Below are 20,958 nucleotides of genomic sequence, written 5' to 3'. Positions count from 1 at the left end.
AGTCTATGGGGTTTTCCAATCACAAAAAATTACATAAGTCAAAAACGCTCTTTTGGAAAAAATTAAAAATTGGCAGGTGAGTTTTTTCTCACCCATCTCCACATTCTGTATCATTTTCAAGCAAATCTGAGCATGACACCGTAGCCGTTCATACTACCTTAAAGCATTTTTAAATTTGATATAGGATGGGGAAAAGTAGGACACTTGATGAAAATAGGTTTTTAGGTGAAAATGTATTGATTTAAAAAATGTATAAATAGACAACCATAGTGTATTCACATCTATCTATCTGTAAATGTAACTGTCATGACTATATTGAAAGCCATGCATGTTCTTGATTCAAATTGTCAGGAGCCTTACTTTTGACAAAATAAGTGCAAAACATTGCATTTTCATGGTAATACTCTTAAAGGCCGCTCTCAATACCTCATGTGCAAATTACAGTGCATATTTTATGTCTTGATATTTATCATTAATATTAATAAATTGTGATGCAAATTTTTCCGGAAAAAAGTTTTTAAACAATTTTGAAATAAAAAAAAATGCCCGTATTTTTTTTTTTTTGCAAATCGTCTTGATTTTATCAATGCTTTTTTTGGCCTAAGCATTACAGTGCGCATTTTATTTATCATTAATATTAATTGTGATGCGAACAAAATTTGAGATATCTTATCAGCATTGATGGCAAAAATGAATGAGAAAACAGAAGATATTTAGTTTCTTATCTTAAGACCTTTATTCCAAAATTGTTATAGTGGAGCAGAGCGGGTCACAAATGCTTGGAAATTACGGTAATTTAGTACGGAAATAATCATGTTAATGAGGTGACAATGTAGCTAGTAGGAGATTGAGGTACCAATATGACTCACCAGTCAGAACCATACCCATATATGAAGACAGGTAAAGCTCACCTGCGGGGTTTGGTTAGAACTTATTATCATACCAGCGCCATAGGAGCATTGAAACATAATGCTTATCATTTTTAAGAAGTCTGCAAAGATAACAAGAAATGTCTTTAAAAAAAACAATGCAGTGATTAACGGAAATTTGTTGCACTTTCACATACATACTGGCTAGGACTTGGTGCTTGAAATGAAAGAGCCGTTTAGAAGTGACACTGTAAATAGAAAGCAGATTCAAGTTTGTATTACGGTATATTCGTTTCTTTATTTTGTTCTTAAAAACCCACAAGGGGCGTACAAATATGTAATATGTTGAGTATAATACTTCTTAGGCTTTTCAAAATGTGTGAATCAAACAAAAATAAGTACAGGTTCTGTGTAAAAATTGTACTAAGTTTATGTAAAATGAGCACAAGTTTAATAAAACATTTTTAAGTGGAATAGAAATGTTGAAGGTCTGTGGTAGAAAGCAAGGAAAATAAAGGAAGAAATAAAAAGATCCTGTTTATGTATTTTTTTGCCCTTTATGAGACTGCATATTTCTCCTGAAATTACCAGAAGAAAAAAGTTAGAAATGAAAATTACTATTTACCCCTAAAACAATTCGCTAGCATTTATTGTACCTCTGTTTAATTAAAGCATGCTACACATCATTAGGCATGTACATGTATACCAAAACTAGAGCTTGATAAGTCATACTGTCCCTGAACTTTTTAGGATGTTGTTTTCTAAATCTACTGGTATTAAATACCGACCAGTAGAAATAATCATATATTCCAATATATGCAATATACCTGCCATAGTGTTTTACATACATGTATAGTTTGCCCCTGACATAATTTCAGGCCTCTGTATTTATATAACATGCTAATAGCAAAACTATCGGCCTGATGAATCATCATAGCTCAGTTCTGTGCATTTAGTATGTGAAAATAAATACACCATCTATCTTTAGTATGCTGTGTATTCAGCTGCCGGAGTATTTGGATGTCAGTGAAGAAGACCTGAGAAGGGCTACTGTAGGATTTACATGGCTCTATCTACAATTAACTTTACGACATTGTAATTGACAAAAAATATATATACATGTAGGCCCTAAAAGTACACATTTGAAATTACTTGTTGGTCCATAGACCTAACATTTCATGTGAATATGGGGTGGGATGGGGGTAGGGAGAAGGGAGAAAGGGTCTTTCATATTTAGGTATGCGATGAGGTGTACTGCCCAAATGTAAATAGGGTTTGGAATTATCTATTATATTTGTAGTGGACACTGGACAAACCACAGAACATTAAAAAAAATGAAAATTAGGAAAATGTAGAATGTGGAACCCTTACTTACAAATAATTTTTATCTGTAAGGCCAAGTAAAAATAAAAACATGTTTCTTGTCTGGGTTTTCAACAAAAAAAAGGAGGAGGAGAGACTTTTTATTTTTTATCGAAAATGGTGTAAATACCATGTATTTAGCATAATGGCTGAAAAACGGAGGCCTTTTTTTATTTTATTGTTCTGGTAGTTAAGTCCTCTAATCATAGAACCGTACAGAAGTGTGGCTTGTGGCTATAGTATAGAAAGTACCTCAACTTCCTAGACATTTTTTTTAAAGTTATAACTGCATGAATTTAAAAAAAATTGAAGCGACCTCAAAAAAGGAAGTGGAAGGGGGCGAGAAACATGTTTTATTTTTTACTCAGCCTAAGACAAGCAGGTTATACACCCACTCTGCCCTAGAAGTATTTAGAAACATACCATTCATGTCATTTTCGGTTTGTGATTGTACATTATTTGTAATTAATTAATTACTAATTGATATTACTGCTTCAATGAATCTTAATGAGTTTTGACTCATTTAAATGAAATTCATGTGTAACATGTTCACTGATGCTGTTGTAAAGAACAAGGTGTCTGTTAGATATTCATGATTTCCAATCCAGCTTTGCTACAACTGGACCTATTGGTGAATCATGATAAAAGTGATAATCGTTGCGGTTTCCAACTAAATACTTTTTAATTAAATCATTCACACATATGTCACGGATATTGACATGCTTCATGTGGGATAAAGCATAGAATACCATTGGATATGAAATCACAATTAGGAACAAGTATTCTGGTTGTGAAATTAATCATAATTACAAGCAAAAACAACAAATAAGTATGTATGTAACAAATAAGTTTCGCTGTTTTTAAATAAAGCCACATGGATGAATTTGCATTTCATTAAAATAAAAAAGGGATGGAAATCCCCTAGATTTTAATCATGGACTGTAGAAAATGTATTAATGCACTAGAAGCAACATGACGACACCCTGCACACTCATAAATGAAAATGTGATCTTCACTAAAGAAACCAACAAACCAAAATATTGATGAGACCAGTAGCATAGCCACAGTGGGGGCAGAGGTGGGGGGGGGGCAGAGTGCCCTCCGATAAAAAATGAAAAAGGAAATGCCCCTCCGACAAAAAAATAAAAGAAAAAGAAAAGGTGCAAAGAGCCAATTTTTCACCAAAATTCATCCCGATCATGGGCCAAAAAGTGTATGCGCATATTGCACATTGTCCTATGTATAATACCCACTGGTAATATATCCTGTCAACTCAAAATGATGCAAACCGGGAATTTTTTTGTCTTTGCTACAAAAATTTGTATTTTGCCCCTCCAACCTCCCCGACTAAGAAAGCTGGCTACACCCCTGGATAAGTCCCTACATGTAGTTTTGTTACCAAACTGATCCATGCCCTCTTTTGATTTCTTTGTAACCTTATATAATTGCATCATGCAGTTGTATGTATTTCAGCAACAACATATTTAACTTTAATTCAACTGCACTATAACCTTAACCTTATTGTCTGGTATTTACACATGGAAATATTTCTCATAGCTGTGACCATAGGACATACATCATTACCAATGCTTTACAGCTGCCAGTGATCGAACTGATAATGATGGAAGTATGAAGAGATCAATTGGGCTATTCCAATTAAAATTCACATTCCCCCTGTGGAAGATATAAGAAATATCCTCCACAGGGGGAGTATGAATTTCAAATGGAATGAACACATTAGGCAACACCATTTGAATTTCATGCATCCTCTAAGGAAGATTCAACCTGAATCTTCCACAGATGGAGGATGAGTTTTAAATACGGAGTTGGTTGATGTGTTAATTCCATTATAATTCACACTCCCCCTGTGGAAGATATTTCTCATAACTTCCGCAGGGGGGAGTGTGGACTTAATGGATTCGCCCATTTTAAAAGGACAGCTGATTTACTTGAGCATGTTTATAGTCTGTTAACCTTCCTCGAGTCAATAAAAGTAAAATCAAATTTTGAGATTTTCTCAGGAAGTGTTTACTAGTTGCAGATTTTAATCATGATCTAAATTTGTTTTCTGCCAAATTCCAGGTTGCAGAGATAAACCAAACATGTAGACCAGACTAATCACAGCCTCGTTGATTGGACCAAAGTCATGCCCTCTATGAGTGGCAAAGCTACACATCAAGTCATAACCGGCGAAGAAGAGGATGATCAGATATGCACAAATCGATGCTCTCCCATTGGGGTAAATAACAAAGACACCGTCACGATGCAGAGGAGGGCTTGCAGCCCGCGGCGGCTAAAAAACCTCGCCTTATCGGACATGCTCAGCGAGTTTCAAGATGAGGGAATATCATCGCCACCAGCCGATTTGGCAGCCACGTTCAACAGCACCGAGGAACCGCCGATTTTATATACGGGAGAATGTATGGAGATGAACAATGATATTCTGGACCTGACAAAGCCGCTAACATGGGATTCCACATGCGGATTAAAAAAGGGGAATTCTTCGATTAGTTTAGATAGCTTAAACGACAACTATATAGAGTCGCAGGATGGGACTGTTGATTCGGAAAAGGCAGAAACGAATGACGACGGAGAAGAATGTTCGTGTGGCGAGAACATCAGTCCAGCGTGTCCTGTTCATCGCGAGAAAGCGTTATTAACGGAAGAGATTCAGAGAACATGTAGTAATTTAGTAGAATCCCTTAAATTTGAAACCCCAGATGATGATAATGTTGAACATAGCTCAACATCATCGAAGAAGAAGAAGCAGAAATCAAGAAAACGTGATGCTTTGGAAGATTTATACAGTAGCTTAGAAAGCCGAGATTTTGAAGCTTACTTGAAAAGTAGAACTAGTCTAAGAACGTTAAACATGTTGTCTTCGTGCGATCAGGATTCTTGTACAAGTACAGAATCCTCTAGCTCAAGACTTTATAGAAGATATAGCCAGGATACGGACCGAGATGACTCTAGCCGGCCATCCAGCACAAATTCTTCCAATTTTAGCATCCCTTCAGTCCACAAATCAGACTTGTCCTCTAGTCCCGAAAGTTACGATCTTTTGTACAAAAGTTTTGAAGCCGCCCGTGATGATCGAGAAGGACGAAGAAGGAGGCGGAGAAAGCGAGGCAGACGAGAACGATGCTCCGAGTTTGACGCCACTAGAGATGTTTAATCAAGCCTCTCCTAAATTGCAAAAAGCACTTTCAGAGAGGCAACAACGAGTACTAGAAGGCGTGCATTCTGACAATGAACAGAACGAGGCAATGGAAAGCTCAGGGATGTATGATTCAAGACTCTGTACAAGTCTACCATCCAAACAGTCAAACTGCGAGGCGGTAGACTGTAGCGAAGGACAGAAAGTTACTACTTTTGCACAGCTTGCTAAAACGAGAAAGAAAGCGGATGTTATTCAGGCTCCGCAGACACTCACAATAAAACCAACACACTGGAGTGAGCTGGTTGCTAATCAAGAGAAGAAGAATAGTGAAAAATCAGAAAGCATCGATGCATCAACCCCTGATGCGAACACACCAAAAAGACCGCCTCCTTGCCGATTCAGCTGAGGTTTATAACGAAGCCAGCAAGTAGGCCGACGCCATAAACGCCGGATCAGTCGCAGCCGGGAGTTGGAAGCCTAATGCGTGGGGTGACGAGAACTATTAGCGCACCTGAAGGCTTTGGAGCCGATGGTTTGCCAATTGAGAGCCAACAACCAGAGATGACTAGAACTAGTAAGTATTTTATGTCTTTTTTTCGATAAATTTGTACAACATATTGAAATTTGGACTGAAATTTAATTACAAGTTGCGATGGTATTTTTACTCTTGTCGAGTCAGTATTGTAAACGTGTCAAGGCAGCTGTTTCGCTTGCACATAAATCTTTGCTTGTGAAGGAAGGCCAATGTTTTTTAGCAAAAACACTTACGATTTGAAGCTGTATCCAATGAAATGCGCATTGACTCACAGAGTAAAAATATTACAGCGATGTAACACTTTTCACTGATTGTCATCATTTTTACCATGGATTGCCAACCCTGCCATAAATAAATAAATACCTCATCTTTATGCTGAAGTTCAGACTCCACCCTTTTGACCTAGCATTCTAAACAGTCATGGAGAGTTTTCAGAGTTGCATGGTTGTACATAATGCATGTGCGTTATGGAACTCTTGAGTATGAGAGTAATTTCATACAAGTTGACAGAAGCTCAAATGTTCAGACAGCCTATTTCCTGTTGACAAAGATAAGCACTTGAGGCTTATGACATGAAAAGAGGGAAAAATGGTTTGAAAATAGCAGTTGTTGCTACATTTAGTTTGACTTGTACATAGCTACATGACAGAGTGAAAGGGCTATTCCAGATGAAATCCATGCACCCCCTATGGAAAATATGAACTTACAGCCATAATGTACGATGTTATAATGTGAATTTTTTTTTTTCAAACCTGATTATTTGGCATATTTGTAATGTTTACACATGTCCCAACTTACACTTAAATGGAATCGACCAAATTTGTTGTGTTAGAATTAGTAGTTCAACAGAGCGATTTTGAAATAAAGTCATAATTATGACTTTATGTCCGCCATAGAACTCCATGTACCAAAATAGCCAGTGGAGCTTCTTTTACTTTCCCTTGTTATTTAATATTTAAGCTTAAAATGGACAGAAACTCAGAAAGCCTTCCTAGCCCAGAGCAGTTATTACTAGTATTATTTCAGCATTTTGGGTAAGGAATAACAAAAGTAAAATTTGATGAAAATCGTATAGGGCTTTAAATCACCCATACGGTGTAGATTTCAAATGGAGTAACCCATTCAGATAACCTCTTTTGAAATCTACACAGTCCTCTGTATGGAAGACACCTAGGTTTCATTATCATTGAGGTATAGGACTTTTTATTTTTGGGAGAAGAGCAGGTAGGGCAGCTACTTGATTATATTTCTACATGTTCATACTACATACTTTGACAATTTTAGAAAATTCGCAGCAGTCCGGTTTTTTAAAATCACATTTTTGTTCCTAAAAGTGGGGGGTTATAGCGCCCTCAATGGACACTCTCTCCATAGGGCTACATGTAAAGACCAGTTATAGACAAATGGCCCTAAAATAAAACGGACTCGTGCAAATTTCCTAGAATTTTGCATATGATGTAGATTTAACATCTGGAATGTAATGGAAGTGATGCCGTTGCTGCTCTCCTAAATTCATTTTTAAAATGTCCGCCCCAGACCAAGGTGTTAAGATTACATTGTAAGGTCATGTCTTCCGTGAGGGGGGGGGGTGGATTTCAGGAATAGCCCATCCACTCTGTCATGTAACTATGTGCTTGCGATGTCATAATGATATTACAGATGTTAATGAAAAGATGTTTCAGGAAGATTTTTTTAAAAATTTTAATTCTACTATGAACAGCTATTTATTTTATCCTAAAAAGCAATCATACTTTTTAAAAATACAAATCATACTTTTTAAAATATAGACTAGAGCTGAAATAATGTGGCAATCAGTCATGTACATACTTGCTTGTTTAAAAATATATTTTATAGGCCGGGGCCCTATATTGTATGAAGCATACTACATTTCCATGTTTTCTACAAGTTACATGATTGGAGCATTAAACATGTTAGTAATAAACTAATAAGTGTTAATTAATTCATTTCAAACATCCGCATCGCAATCATATTTTATGATATTAAAACTTTTATTACAGAATTTTTATTCATATCATATGTGCACCCATCCCTTCTTTCGTTATAGCATCGTGGGGTCAGTCTCAAACCACCAACACAGCCATCAGTTCTGCATCTGGAACCTTCACCAGATTTGGCATGCAGAAACAGGCCTCTTTACCCGCACCATTGATACCAATACCAGCATCATCATCATCCCAAGACCTCTTCTATCCTCATCAGTCATTGACACCCCAACAGAGACCTCTAAGACAGTACAGTCCAAGCATGGACATCAACGCCAATTTCACCGACGATGATCTGGACGAAACTCTATCAAATAACAGCTTCGATATGGAATTCAGGATTCACAATCCCAGTCCACGACCGACGCCTCCTGAGAGTCAGCCACCCAAAACGAGGTGCGTGTCATGGTCCGATTTTCCTGAATGTTACCATCAGCCATGTGAAGCGCCGGCTGAGTCAACATCGACAAATACGACTACTTTCAAGCAAATGAGCGCCGTTCCTTGTAAATCCCCATCTTCAACGCCTACCCAGGATGATGTGGGATGCCTAACGGAAATGGACTCAACTCCTAGTTGGTATAGAGTACGAAGCGCCACCATTGGGGCTACGGTTTCTTTAAAAGACTTATGGCATAGAATTGAAGAAGAAAATGTTGTATCCACGAACGGTCCACAGCCAGTGACAACATGGGCGCAGACTGCGCATCATCAGCAAAAAGTTGTGGAAGTTGAAAAGAACAGTGTCGGATGTCAAGTTTCGGACCTTCAAAGTCACGAGAATCTTCACGACTTGATGTCTAGGAGGAAATTGTTGACAAAATGTGACTCTTTTGAATCGATGTTAGCAGAAAACGGATTGTGTCAGTCTGTAAACGGTTACAGCGAAATGGGACAATACTTTTCGGAAAATTCACCGTGGTCGAGGCCGAGATCGAAAACTTTCCTGTCGTTACATAAAGATCCTATCAGAACATTGCAAAACGTGAGGAGCGTCAAATACGAACCCAAAGTGAAAACGTGGCTCGTGGACTGTAACAGGGTGAAACCGAGTCGCGTTACGTGCGAAGCTGTGTTCAGCGATGACCAGCGCCCCCGCAGGCTGGTGAGGATTGAGAATATCACCGATGGATCGGATGTTAAATACATTCGTCACAGGCCCTTGAAACCAATTCATGTTGTGGATGCAGAGTACAAGAGGCGAAAAGGTGGGATTTTTAGTGGTTTTTGTTTGTTGGCATGGTTATTTGTTGTGCATGGAAATATTCTTTATTATGGCTTTCTGTTGTCCTATGGTTTATATTTTCTGCATGGAGATTTTGTTCTTTTTAGTTTTGTTTTATGCCTGTGTGGAATGTGGAAGTTGGTATAGTCCATGCATGATTTTGTATGATTTACAAAGTGTTATTCACATGCTAAAATTTATTAGAATTTTTGTTGTGTTTTTATGAGTAAATCTTTGCAAGACTTGGTTAAACACACCTGAGTTTGAATCACAAAAGCATCTTCTCTTCTTGCTAATATTTGCTGGTGTAGTGCACGTTAGAATATGACCTTTGCTACGTCAACTGGCTCACGCTTTCTTTGTTACGAACCACTAATCGAAATGATCACAACACAAACCCTATGGTATATCATAATTCGGACAAGTGTATGAGCCCAGGCTTGAACCAGTAACCAATGGTTACTAACGTGCACTACGGCAGCGAATACCACATACAGTCAGGGTATTGAGAAGTGACTCTGTTTGGTAAAATGGGTCGAGGGAGCCAGGGTACCGACAGTATATAATTTTTATAACTCATGGAACTTGCCTTGTAGGGCATGTGAATAACTCTGATCAAATAATTTATTAAATTATGTTTATTTGTTAACACGCATGCTTTGTATACATTTTGTAGCTATGACTTAATGATGTATCAACTATGATTGCAATTTGATTGTAAATTTATATTATTTATAATGATGTCTTGTTTGATGAAGATGCAAGTCTTTATAATTATTACCTATAATATATCAGAGCAGGGACCGTGTATGAAGGGACTGAAAACGGGATTATTGATAGCTATTGTCAAGCTACATGTATTGTTATCAGATTATCTTTCACGACCTTCGATTGTATGCGAGTTGCGCCGAGTTTGAATTTTATTATTTACTCATGTTGCTCTACAAAATATCAAAAAACGCATCAAGTATTCCAATATCTTTTAAGTTATGACAAATTGTGTAAAATGTCTATCCTTTGTCGAAAATAATTTCTGTGTAGCATGGAGAATCATTTACATAGGATTTTGGAGACAAAATGTGATAATTTTGTGGAGATACAGAATGCTAGAACAAACAAAATTATATTTTTTCTGGAATGTGTACACCGTACGCTTGGTATTCCTACTGATTTCGATACTGAAATAATTCTTAAGATGATGATCTTTGAAGATTTATGTTGGCATTTCTAGAATCTGTCATTATACTAGCAAACATGTAGGCTCATTTCGCAATGTACAAGACAAGCCAAGCGCAGTGTTGTAACTGTGCTTGGATTCGTACTAGGGTCTATTGATCAACGTATTATTCATGCTTGCTCAACTGAGGATAATTTGTAAACCAGCAACTCGCATATGGATGGAAGGCGTTTCCAGTCCCTCCATACAAGGTCCCTGATCAGAGTCACAAATTAAGTCCTGTTTGATTCAGTATTTGTTTTCATGCTATTAAGTTTGAAATGATCAAACCTGAAACTTTTTAGTGAATTTCAGCATTTTTGGTTGCTCAAATGTATGTGTTTCTTCTATTTTCAGCCCAAGTTGAGCTATTTTACGCCAATTTCATCTGTTTTTGTGCATTTTCAGTTTTCAGTCTTTGATGAAAAAGGGTGTGGCCCAACTTTTTCATGTTCTGTTTTCTAACTTACATTGAGGCCTGCCATTAAAACATGTTTCCAAATTTTGAGTTGTATGACTCCGGTGGTTTTGATATGAGAAGCATCCAGTATGTACGCTTCTAGTTGTGGTTACCACAAATCACCATGTTTTTGTTCACACCATAAACTGACATATATCTTGGGCATTAAATTTTACTGGGGTCGTAGTGAGAAAACATGAGCTTTCTTCCAATACCAAAATCGCAGTTTTGATGAAGAAAAATGGGAAAAATGCTGTGGATCTGATCACACCACTTGTAATAGGAACGAACGTCGAACGCTTGATAAAACTTCAAATTGACAACTAAACATTCATCTGACCGAAAGAAGTTTGACCTTTTTTTACCTGTTTGTCTCATTCCTCAGGACTAATTTCAGTGACCCATGCAACTATTGTAACTCATCCAAATCAGGCATTGAACTTCACAGGAAGCAGTGAGACAATTGCAAATTTGCAGATAATATTTTGTACATAATACACTGAATTCAAATGGCCTGGAACTTTGCTAAATTTAGAAAGCTTTTTTTTGTTGCCAATAATTTGTATGCTGAGCTTGTAGATATTTCATTTGAAAATGTTTGAAATTCACATGCAATTTTATTTTCAACTAGTCTTACTTTAAAAGATAAAATCAGACAGTAGTTTTCGCACCAATCTGAAGTTGGACAGACACAGAATAATTAATTTATGTGAATTATGGTGGATTAATATAGGAGCAATAATTATTATTGAATTGTTGAATGCAAATTTTGCTTTGCAGCATATGTTATTGTTACTATGGCTACATACCCAAAATTGCATTTTTATCCTCCATAGACTTGTAAAATAACTGCTTGAGGATGAAATCTTGCTTATTTAGCTAGACATTCATAGCATTTTGAAAAAGTAGGGAACATTGTTATAACCCAAAATTGACAAAAACTAAATTCAATATAGTTACAAAGCCCAAACCTGTAAAAAAGATTAGTGTTTTTCAAAGTTCAACACTATAAGACGACCAAAACCCTAGCTGCAGACTTTCAAGGTACGATACATTTGATTGGTTAATATATAAACCCATCCCAGTAATGGAGCATCCTGATTGGTCAATACCTAATTGAGGAATTAATTATAGACTAGCAATAAGGAAGTTGCTGTCAGATACTGATTTCCTTCAGGAAAGGGTTGTGCTTAAATCAAGAGTTGCCATGAGTTGTTTTACACCCAATTGGGCCAAAAAAATGATTTTTAAAAATTTATTATATATAAAAAAGAACAAATCATGATCATGCTTTAACCAAGATAAAACTGGTCAATTTCTAGTCTATTATACATCTGTGCACATTTTATTAATGATAATATTTTGGCCATTTGCACTCTTCAACCTGAGCGACTCAACATCGGTGTTGAAAAAGTGACAACCTTGTGAATAAAATAGCCCATTGCATGCAGAAAACTAACAAAGAATAGTTTATTGTTACCCCCTGGGTACAGAGATAAAACAAGCGAGAAAAAGTAAGCCACCAACATTTTAGACATTTATAGAAATATCTGTGAAAAATGAATGCAAATAATAAAATTTGTTCAGTAATTCTTGAATCTGGTTTACAATAATGTATTTTCTATCCAAAATGTCCTCTGAACTATATGTGCGCAAAATCTTAATTGCACAGTGACTCAGAGAGTTCGAGAGCTATGCGCTCGCTCCGAGCTGCTGTACCAAGTTGCCAACTCATGAAATCAGTGTCCCAATGTGTATTTGTGTGATGCGGGTATACATACATGTATGTATATTGGATACATTACTAAGTCCATAGAGTTAACATAGCTAGGTGTCCATCTTTCAACATTTATTAATGCGAGTTTCTGAACCTATAACCACTAAATTGAGATTGGGCTTAGAATAGATCAATGCAACACAGAAATAAACTCTGGTGGCCTACATTTAATGGTGAAAGAATCACTGGGCTAAGACCATACCTTAATTCTGCGGTAAACTTTAAATAAATAGCACATTAAACACCATGTCATCTATCCTATAAGGAATCTTGCTTATAGATGAATGAATGCTGTTTAAGAAAGCAAATGCATCAAAATTAAAATAAATTTATTTATGATATATATTGTAAACTGAAATAATGTATATCATATGTAAATCCCATTTCAGATTTGGTATTTATATGTGGACGTGGTCAGTAGTGGCGGTGTCAGGATTTTTTTCCGGGGGCATGGGGGAAAAGTGAATTTCAGGGGCAAAATCAACAAATTGTGTGCAAAATTGCTGCAAAAAGTGGTATTTTTTCATTTTTACTGAGGGGGGCAACAGGGGGAGTAAGAGTTCTGATTGTGGTGGCATTTTCCCACCCCATGCCCCCCCTATGGCACTGCCACTGTATGTGGTATATGTAATGAGGTAGAATCAGAGAGTACGGGCTCTGCCATGTTTGTGTGTTAATCATGGAGGCCACTTTTAAAATGTACTTCCAGATTACCGTAAAACCCCGTCTACAAGCATATAGTGTGCTTCTGATGAAAGCTACATTAATCCAGTCGCCATTATGGAGTTTGAGCAAATAAATTACGGATCCAAGCATATACAAACAAGTATTATTTTAAGACCGATCTATTGTATTGGTATTTTAACGCTTGCTTCGAATTAATTAAGCTTTTATAAAAAACACTATATATGCTTGTAGACGGGGTTTTACGGTATTTCGCTATGCGACCGGCAAACATAGATTCAAAGTGAGTTGCTGTTTGCATTCTGAGTGTCTAAATGAATCTTAAACCAATTTCATGAATAGAAAGAAATAATTAAAAGAACCTTCATAATTGTTTGTAATTAATTGTTTTGTCTGCACATGCACACAACTGTGAGGCATTACATAAAATGTAATTAAAATGCGAAGGCTTGTATGTCCATGTAATCCCATCTTAATAATTCTAAGCATATCGGCGAGAGAGATTGCGGCGCCAAATTGCCTCTTACAAACCAGTACTTAACGCATTGAGTTCTTCCCACATCCCTTCACAACGGAACATGCTTGAGCAATTTATAAAATGTAGCTGGTAAACAAACTGGAAAATACTCAAAAAGGTCAAAGGACTACTTAATACAATTGTATCAGATACGTGAAATGGACAATTCCAATTGAAATCCATACTCCCTATAGAAGACATGTCCTCAATTTGCCATACAGGGAGTGTGAATTTCAAATGGGGCTACCAGAATGGGTTGCTCCATTTGCAATCTACACTCCCCTTGTGTGGGAGATTAAGGTCATGTTTTTGATAGGGGTGTATGGATTTCAACTGGAATAGCCCAATATGGATTTTTTTTGGGGGGGGGAATAAAGTGGATAAGATTTCTCTTTCAGTGGATGCAAGGCTTAGGGATGCACCGTTAGATATTATTGGTGGGCTAGGGAGTTAGGGTCAGGCAGAATTTTGCTGCGTTTGGGGGGAAAAAAATTTTTCGCTGCAAAATTTAATGTTAACCTTTATACAGAGTTGGGTAGGGAAAAAAATACTCATCAGTGAGACCCCCCACTCCCCCCCAATGGAATTATACGGTACAGGTATAATGTTGTATGATTGAAAATTGGGCTAGCAAGATTATAAAGTAAAAGGTTAACATTGTTTTCAAGTCAGAAAATATGGAAAGTCTTGCCTTCTTGGAATTCAGTTTATTTGTACCTCAACTCAAGTAAAGAGTAGATTATTTATTTATTCTTATTTGGTTGAATATACTTTCACCGGCCTCAATAATTTGATAATTTGAATCTATTTGTGCCATCTACACAACCAGCTGTTAATCTCATTTTCTTCATTCCATAAAGCCTGCATGTGAATTAATAAAAACAAAAAAATTATTAGAATGCCAACCATCCAAACAACCTAAATGCAATCAATTCATATCGCTAACGTAATTATCTGAGGATTCATCGTAATTATAATTCTACATTCCAAGTAATAATTTTTGTATGAGTGCTTTAAAAGTGCCTTGTCTTGCGAGCCGTGGTAAATCGACATCCAACATGGCCGTTGAAGACTTCCTTTCTTGCTCCGTAGGTAATTTGGTATTATGTTCAGTGAGTCAAAAAATGCCGAAGTCTGTGTTGGTTAATAATACTAATGCTAAAATTAACCTTCTGTTCATGTGTAGAAATGCCAATTTAAAAAAAATATTTACATATTTTCTGAAAAATTCTGATTTAGAATAATTGTTGTTCCCATGTGGGATGGATAGACAAGAAAAATGCATTGAAATGAGTACAAATGTGACTAGTATTGGTTCAGTGGTTCTTGAGATAAATTGGTAATACTGTACATGAGTATCTTGTGGAGTGATGCTATGCGCGGCATGGGGATATACTAGCTGAGTCTGCTCGCTGTGTGCAAAGTTGTAACTGCCATAATGCATAATACTGTACCATATGTGAGAATAGTGACGATTGTGAAATTAAGGATGACAGACATATGGTGAGGACATTTTGGTGAAATGAAATCAAAATTTAATTATTTGGAAATTATGATAAAATAGAATATATTGATTAGAAAATATGAAATTGTTCATTATATCACACTTTTTCCAGGTGTATTTTATGATTTTTATCAAGAAAATTTGATGGAAACAACCAAAAAAACAAACAAAAAGAAGACATGGTTTTGTATTATGTTCTGATAACAAAATCAGGATAGACGAAACCCTCAACTAAGATTTAGAGAATAAAAGATAGATTTTGTCTTTTGCCTATCAATATCGTGTCATAATGGATGGGCTGGCCAATATTTTGAGTAGTGGATGCGGCTACGATAAAAATATTGGCCACCCCATCCATTATTACACGATATTGATAGGCAAAAGACAAAAATCTATCTTTTATTCTCATTCTTATTCAGTTTTAATGTAATTTTTATGAGAAAAACTGCCTTTTTTCAGAAAAAAATAAAGTTACTTTTGTGAGGACATCCCCGTTGTTTTAAATGAACGAAACCATCACGAACATAAACTTTTTTTTCATTTTTAGTCAACTGTGAATGACCCTAGAATTTAGCTCTAAATTAAAAATAATGTAAAAAAAAGTAAATTCGAGTATAGTCCTCCCCCACCACCACCCCCACCACCAATTTTGATCATTTTTCACTTAAAAAAGGGGGTACTCAAGTCGGTACGGTAATAACAAATCAAACCTTTTATTAACAAGCTGATTAATAATAGAAGGAAAACAAAATGGATGTCTGAACAAGCTGCTAACATGTAGTTAAAAAACACGAGAAGGTAATTTAATAGGTAATGAAGAGAGACAGGTCTTGCATCATATGTGGGGGAGGTTGTAATATAGCGCTATCATGACAAATAATCTGGCTGAGATGGGATGTGGTCATACATGCATTGACTTGAAATTGTGTAATTATCTTGGGCAATTATTCATGGAAAGCTTAAAGAGAAGAGAGGAAGAAGTTAGTTAATATCAGATGTGCAGCCAATTCAATTTAGGGTACATGAGGTACATGTATTACTATTATTGGTCGAAGCAGCAAAGAAAAATGATTTTCATTATGTAAATCAATATATTATTGAAAAATAACAGTTTAATGTTTTGCAGAAGTTCATCATACAAATCATATACTTGCGTGATTTATTGTTGTTAATGAGTTAGGTACATTTTACAAAAGTATTGTTGTTTCAGCCCTCTTTACATCATAACTCAAGAATCGCTATGAAATGATCAATGCAATTTTTGCCAAAGCTCACTAGTATTTGCAAGATGCTGTCAAGTACCAAATCGTAACAGTTAGAAATAGTTGCTAACCTTAAAAGAGATATTACCAGTGATTGCAGAATACGAACAACCTAAAATTCATCAAAAATAAATGTTCTACTGAATTGGACAAATGGCAAACATGATAGCAATCTGATAAGACAAAATCTGACATCAAAATGAAGATTATTGTTTAGTCTTGTCCCGTGTGGTTTATTAAAACAAAAATTATCCTTTTATATGTTTAGGTAGAGATTATGATATTGGAGTAAACCGATTTCTACTTATGTATTTGATGGAGTCCTTATTGTTATTAAATATATTGTGTTGAATTAATATAAAATCATATAATGGTCAACATGAAATCATTAATTCATAAATGATTTATGAGTAAATATTAAACAAACACACAAAAGTGTGACTTTTGTATGACTTTTGTAAGCATTTGAAATTTTTACTATTACATAGTTTGAAGTTTAATGAATAAATAATTGTGATATGTGCATGTGACAAAAATTTTAAACTATACAGAGAATTAGTCACACAGCTGTGGAAATGATATTTAGTTTTAATTTGAAACTCCTCCGGTTGCTCATGCAACCACATGCAAGTAAAATGTAATTAAATACTAATTAGTCTGTGAATTAATTGGAATCTTTTCTTGTAATGTCTCTTTGAAATATTTCATTGATGTATACAATAGTCCAGAGGGAGAGTCAGCGAATCAACTTTAAGCAGGAGGCATGTTTGTACTTGAAATTATTTAGTTTTGGTACGGATAACAAACTATGATCATGAATATTTAAAAAATGGCAACTTTTGAAATTTTTAGGTGCAAATTTGTGGATGCAATTAATTAAGATTCATGAGATGAGGGTTAAGGTCATAAGTCCTCCAAATATTTGACATAGAATACTCCTTAAAACAAGTACTCATTATTCAATCTACATGTATTTCAATTTATTTCAACTTCAAATGAATGTTTGTTGATGCAAAATCAATTACATTTCAATGTCGTGTGTCTGGTGGAAATATGTTATCAATTTTACATCATCAAACATTCATTAGAAGTTAAATATGGCTGGAAATAGAGTGGAAATGGGGCAAAATAATGAAGACCTGTTACATCAAATATTCTATGATGAATAAAAAGTATATAGCGAACCTTAATGCTCTGCGTGCTATCCATAAGCTTCAACATAAAAAGTCCCAAGTTCTGATTTTTTTTACTCAAAATATCAAGAGCTATCTTAAGAACAACTGAACAAATACAAGGCTTGTTTGTACTCATTTTAATGTATTTCTCATGCTGATTCCAAATATTGACATGAAAATTTACAATTCTGACATTTTTGAATTTATCCGAAAAAAAATTGAAACTTGTCGTCTGCAGTCGACACCTGCATGGAAAGAGTTAAGAAAAAGATATCGCTGAACCAATACTAGGCTTGTTTGTTCTTATTATAATGCATTTCTTATGCTGATTCCAAATATGTGACTCCTCGCCACAACTGAGCCCGGATGTCGCCAATCATCATTTTTGAGATATTCAACCAAAATATTCTGCTTGAAATTAGCTTTAAAATGATGTATATCATGTCTATAGTACTTGACATTTAAGTAGTGAAAAATCAATAAAACAGTCAATAAATCCTTTCTTTCCTACTGTTTATTGTTAAGTTCGATGGAGCATATCTCAATAGTGGCACTGGCGACATCCGGGCTCAGTTGTGGCATGGAAGAAAGAGATGAGAAGGAACCACAACGACTTCGATTGGCCAAGTTTTAATCCGCTTATCTATTGACGCATGAAAAGAAAAGCTATCAATGGTACTTACTTTCATGTATGATCCATTTACCGCGATCGATGCTTGGCAAAATCATTACTGGAAAAATTTATAACAAACCCATCCACGAACAAACAAACGCTACCCAGAAGTAAGATTATGGAATTTCACTGATGCTCTGAACATGTATAGTAGCTTTGTTTTGGGATCTACAGTCAAACTGTTTTCTTGATCGTGTTGTGTAGAAAATGTCCTATAAAACATCGAAAAGGTAATCAAAATCGGCCGTTTTTTTGCTGAGTTTCATCTTTAGCAAATAAGGTAAGATTTTGGTGACTTTTTCGAAAAATAGATGTAAAATGTTCTTAAATAATGCACAATGTTCCGGTTGAGTCCGGTACATATAAAACTTGTTTAATTTGATAGTTTATATGTGTATAATCGTAACTAGCTAACTTCGTTTCAGTGCCAAAGACTGCCAACTCTGAGAAAAAAGTCATCAAAGTTCGGAAAAATTTGGCAAAATGGAAGAAAAAGATGTAGACCATCAATGACCGATGATCACGTCACCAAAGAAAATCCTATAGGGTGCTTGCACGGAAGGTCATTAGTTCAAATCATCCTTCGCACACGCTCCAGAAGACATGCAAATACATGGAATACAATACCAATCACCTATTTAATGCGGGGTATTGATCAAAGTAAATCCTCATGAATAACAATGTCAATTAAACTGTCGGTAAAGGGAGTGTACAAAGTGAATGCGTTCGTTGTGGTTCCTTCTTATCTCTTTCTTCCATGGTTGTGGCGAGGAGTCACATATGGTTATGAAAATTTACAATTCTGAAATTTTTGAATTCCTAAAAAAAAATTGAAACTTGTCGTCTGCAGTCGATACCCGCATGGAGAGAGTTAAGAAAAATATGTTGCCATGGATGATAAATGAATACATTGGCATCTTTTCTGGGGCATCTTTTGTGTATGTTTGAATAGTATCTTATTGATCTAGAGAATCGGGCGATAGAAATAATAAAAGCTGTGGAACGATCTGTCTAGCTGCGGAACGATCTGGCTAGCGCCGGTCAGGCAGAGTAGAAATGTATTACAAATGTAGGTTAGTATTATGTGTGCACTCAAGTTTGCAATATTTAAAAAAATTCTAAAATTTCAAAATACTGCCACTGCAAGAAATAAGGATCAGGTTAGCTTTTAGCTTTTAGGTTAGGATTACACAGGCCTGTAGTACAGAATTGTTTTGTGGTGGGTGTAGATTTTCCAAATGCAGATCGACCTTTTCAAGAGAAATTTTCATTCTGGCCAAAAGTAGACCTTCATCCCCTCTGAAGTTGATTTTTGGATCCTAAGTTTTAACAAATTTCACAGAAAGTTCATGATTTGGGGTATATTTATCAAAAAATTTATCAAAAAATATACATTTTTGGCCCACTGTACCCTCTGGCTATGGGCCTGGGATTAGCGTTAGGATTAGGATCAAAAGATTTAAGGGTAGAGTTAGAATTATATTTTCCGAAAATACTGAAAGAACAAGATTAATACTCTATTTACATACAGAACAGTACACATTTTATTAGAAATATGTTTCTTTTAATGTACTTGCTTGCATGCATTTATAATGCCAAATATTCATGTCATCAAAATCATGAAAGTTCTTGAATTGGTATATTTATAGAAATAATAAACACTGGAGAAGAAGACCTTTATTGAGTAAATACACAATGTAGGTTGCTATAGCCCAAGTATGTTTGGTTTACATTTGTTGGCTTGCCGCAATATATTGATTTTGAAAACATTTATTGAAGATTCATGAATCAAATATAAACCATTCAAAATGTGCTTGAATGAGTTTGAGAGAAAATTTTCAAACAAAATTGGATATAATGTAATGAGCATTGATAATTACATGCAATTTACAAATAGCATTTTGTAATTTTATTTTTGCATTGAATAGTTTGAGAATAATATATTTTTGTTGTTGGATTACTCATTATAAACAGGTGGGGAATATATGCAAATTAATTATTCCATCTATTAATGTTCACTAAAGGGACGTTCACACGGTTCTTGAGCAAAAACTTGGGTGGAATCCGCTGTGTGAATTGTCTCGAGGAATGTTTGCCTCCAAAATTATCCCAAAAAAATTTAGGGATTTTATGATTTCCCCTAGTGATTCTTGAGCTATCTGTGAGTGGTCCTCGAGTGCAATCGCAGTGTGAACGATATATTTTGCGATTCTTGAGTGCCGAGCTTAACCTATGACCTTAGTTCAATTTGGCGTGCCACTAGATGGGTCACAGTAAGCTTCCGGTTGTAATCCCAGAGCTGAGTCGTGTGGACACTCGTGCAGGGATTGACTGAGGAATCGCAATTCTCAAGCACGCCGATCCTCCAGAATTCTATGACTGTCTGAACATTAATTAGGGACCATTCACAAACATTTGTAAAGAGGGGTGGCTGATGTAAAAAGAGGGGCCTTGAACATTTTTATCCCTCTAAAGGGGGTCTCTAAAATATCAGCTTAATTTTTCTTGTAGAACATGAGTTTACACTATTTTCTAT

The 20,958-nt window shown here is 35.7% G+C and overlaps 1 protein-coding gene across 1 annotated transcript in view; it reads left to right on the top strand.

The window, feature by feature from the left end:
* The window catches only part of LOC140142733 (uncharacterized), a 71,191-nt gene that overhangs the window by 19,628 nt on the left and 30,605 nt on the right, over positions 1-20,958 (top strand). Inside the window, 4 exon segments of the mRNA XM_072164726.1 lie at positions 4,314-5,319; positions 5,321-5,774; positions 5,777-5,965; positions 7,992-9,137. Coding sequence (XP_072020827.1) covers positions 4,378-5,319; positions 5,321-5,774; positions 5,777-5,965; positions 7,992-9,137 — 2,731 coding nt within the window. The 5' untranslated portion in view covers positions 4,314-4,377.

Source organism: Amphiura filiformis, chromosome 20 (assembly GCF_039555335.1).
Source record: "Amphiura filiformis chromosome 20, Afil_fr2py, whole genome shotgun sequence".
Taxonomy (NCBI): domain Eukaryota; kingdom Metazoa; phylum Echinodermata; class Ophiuroidea; order Amphilepidida; family Amphiuridae; genus Amphiura; species Amphiura filiformis.
This window is presented reverse-complemented; position numbering and strand designations above follow the sequence as displayed.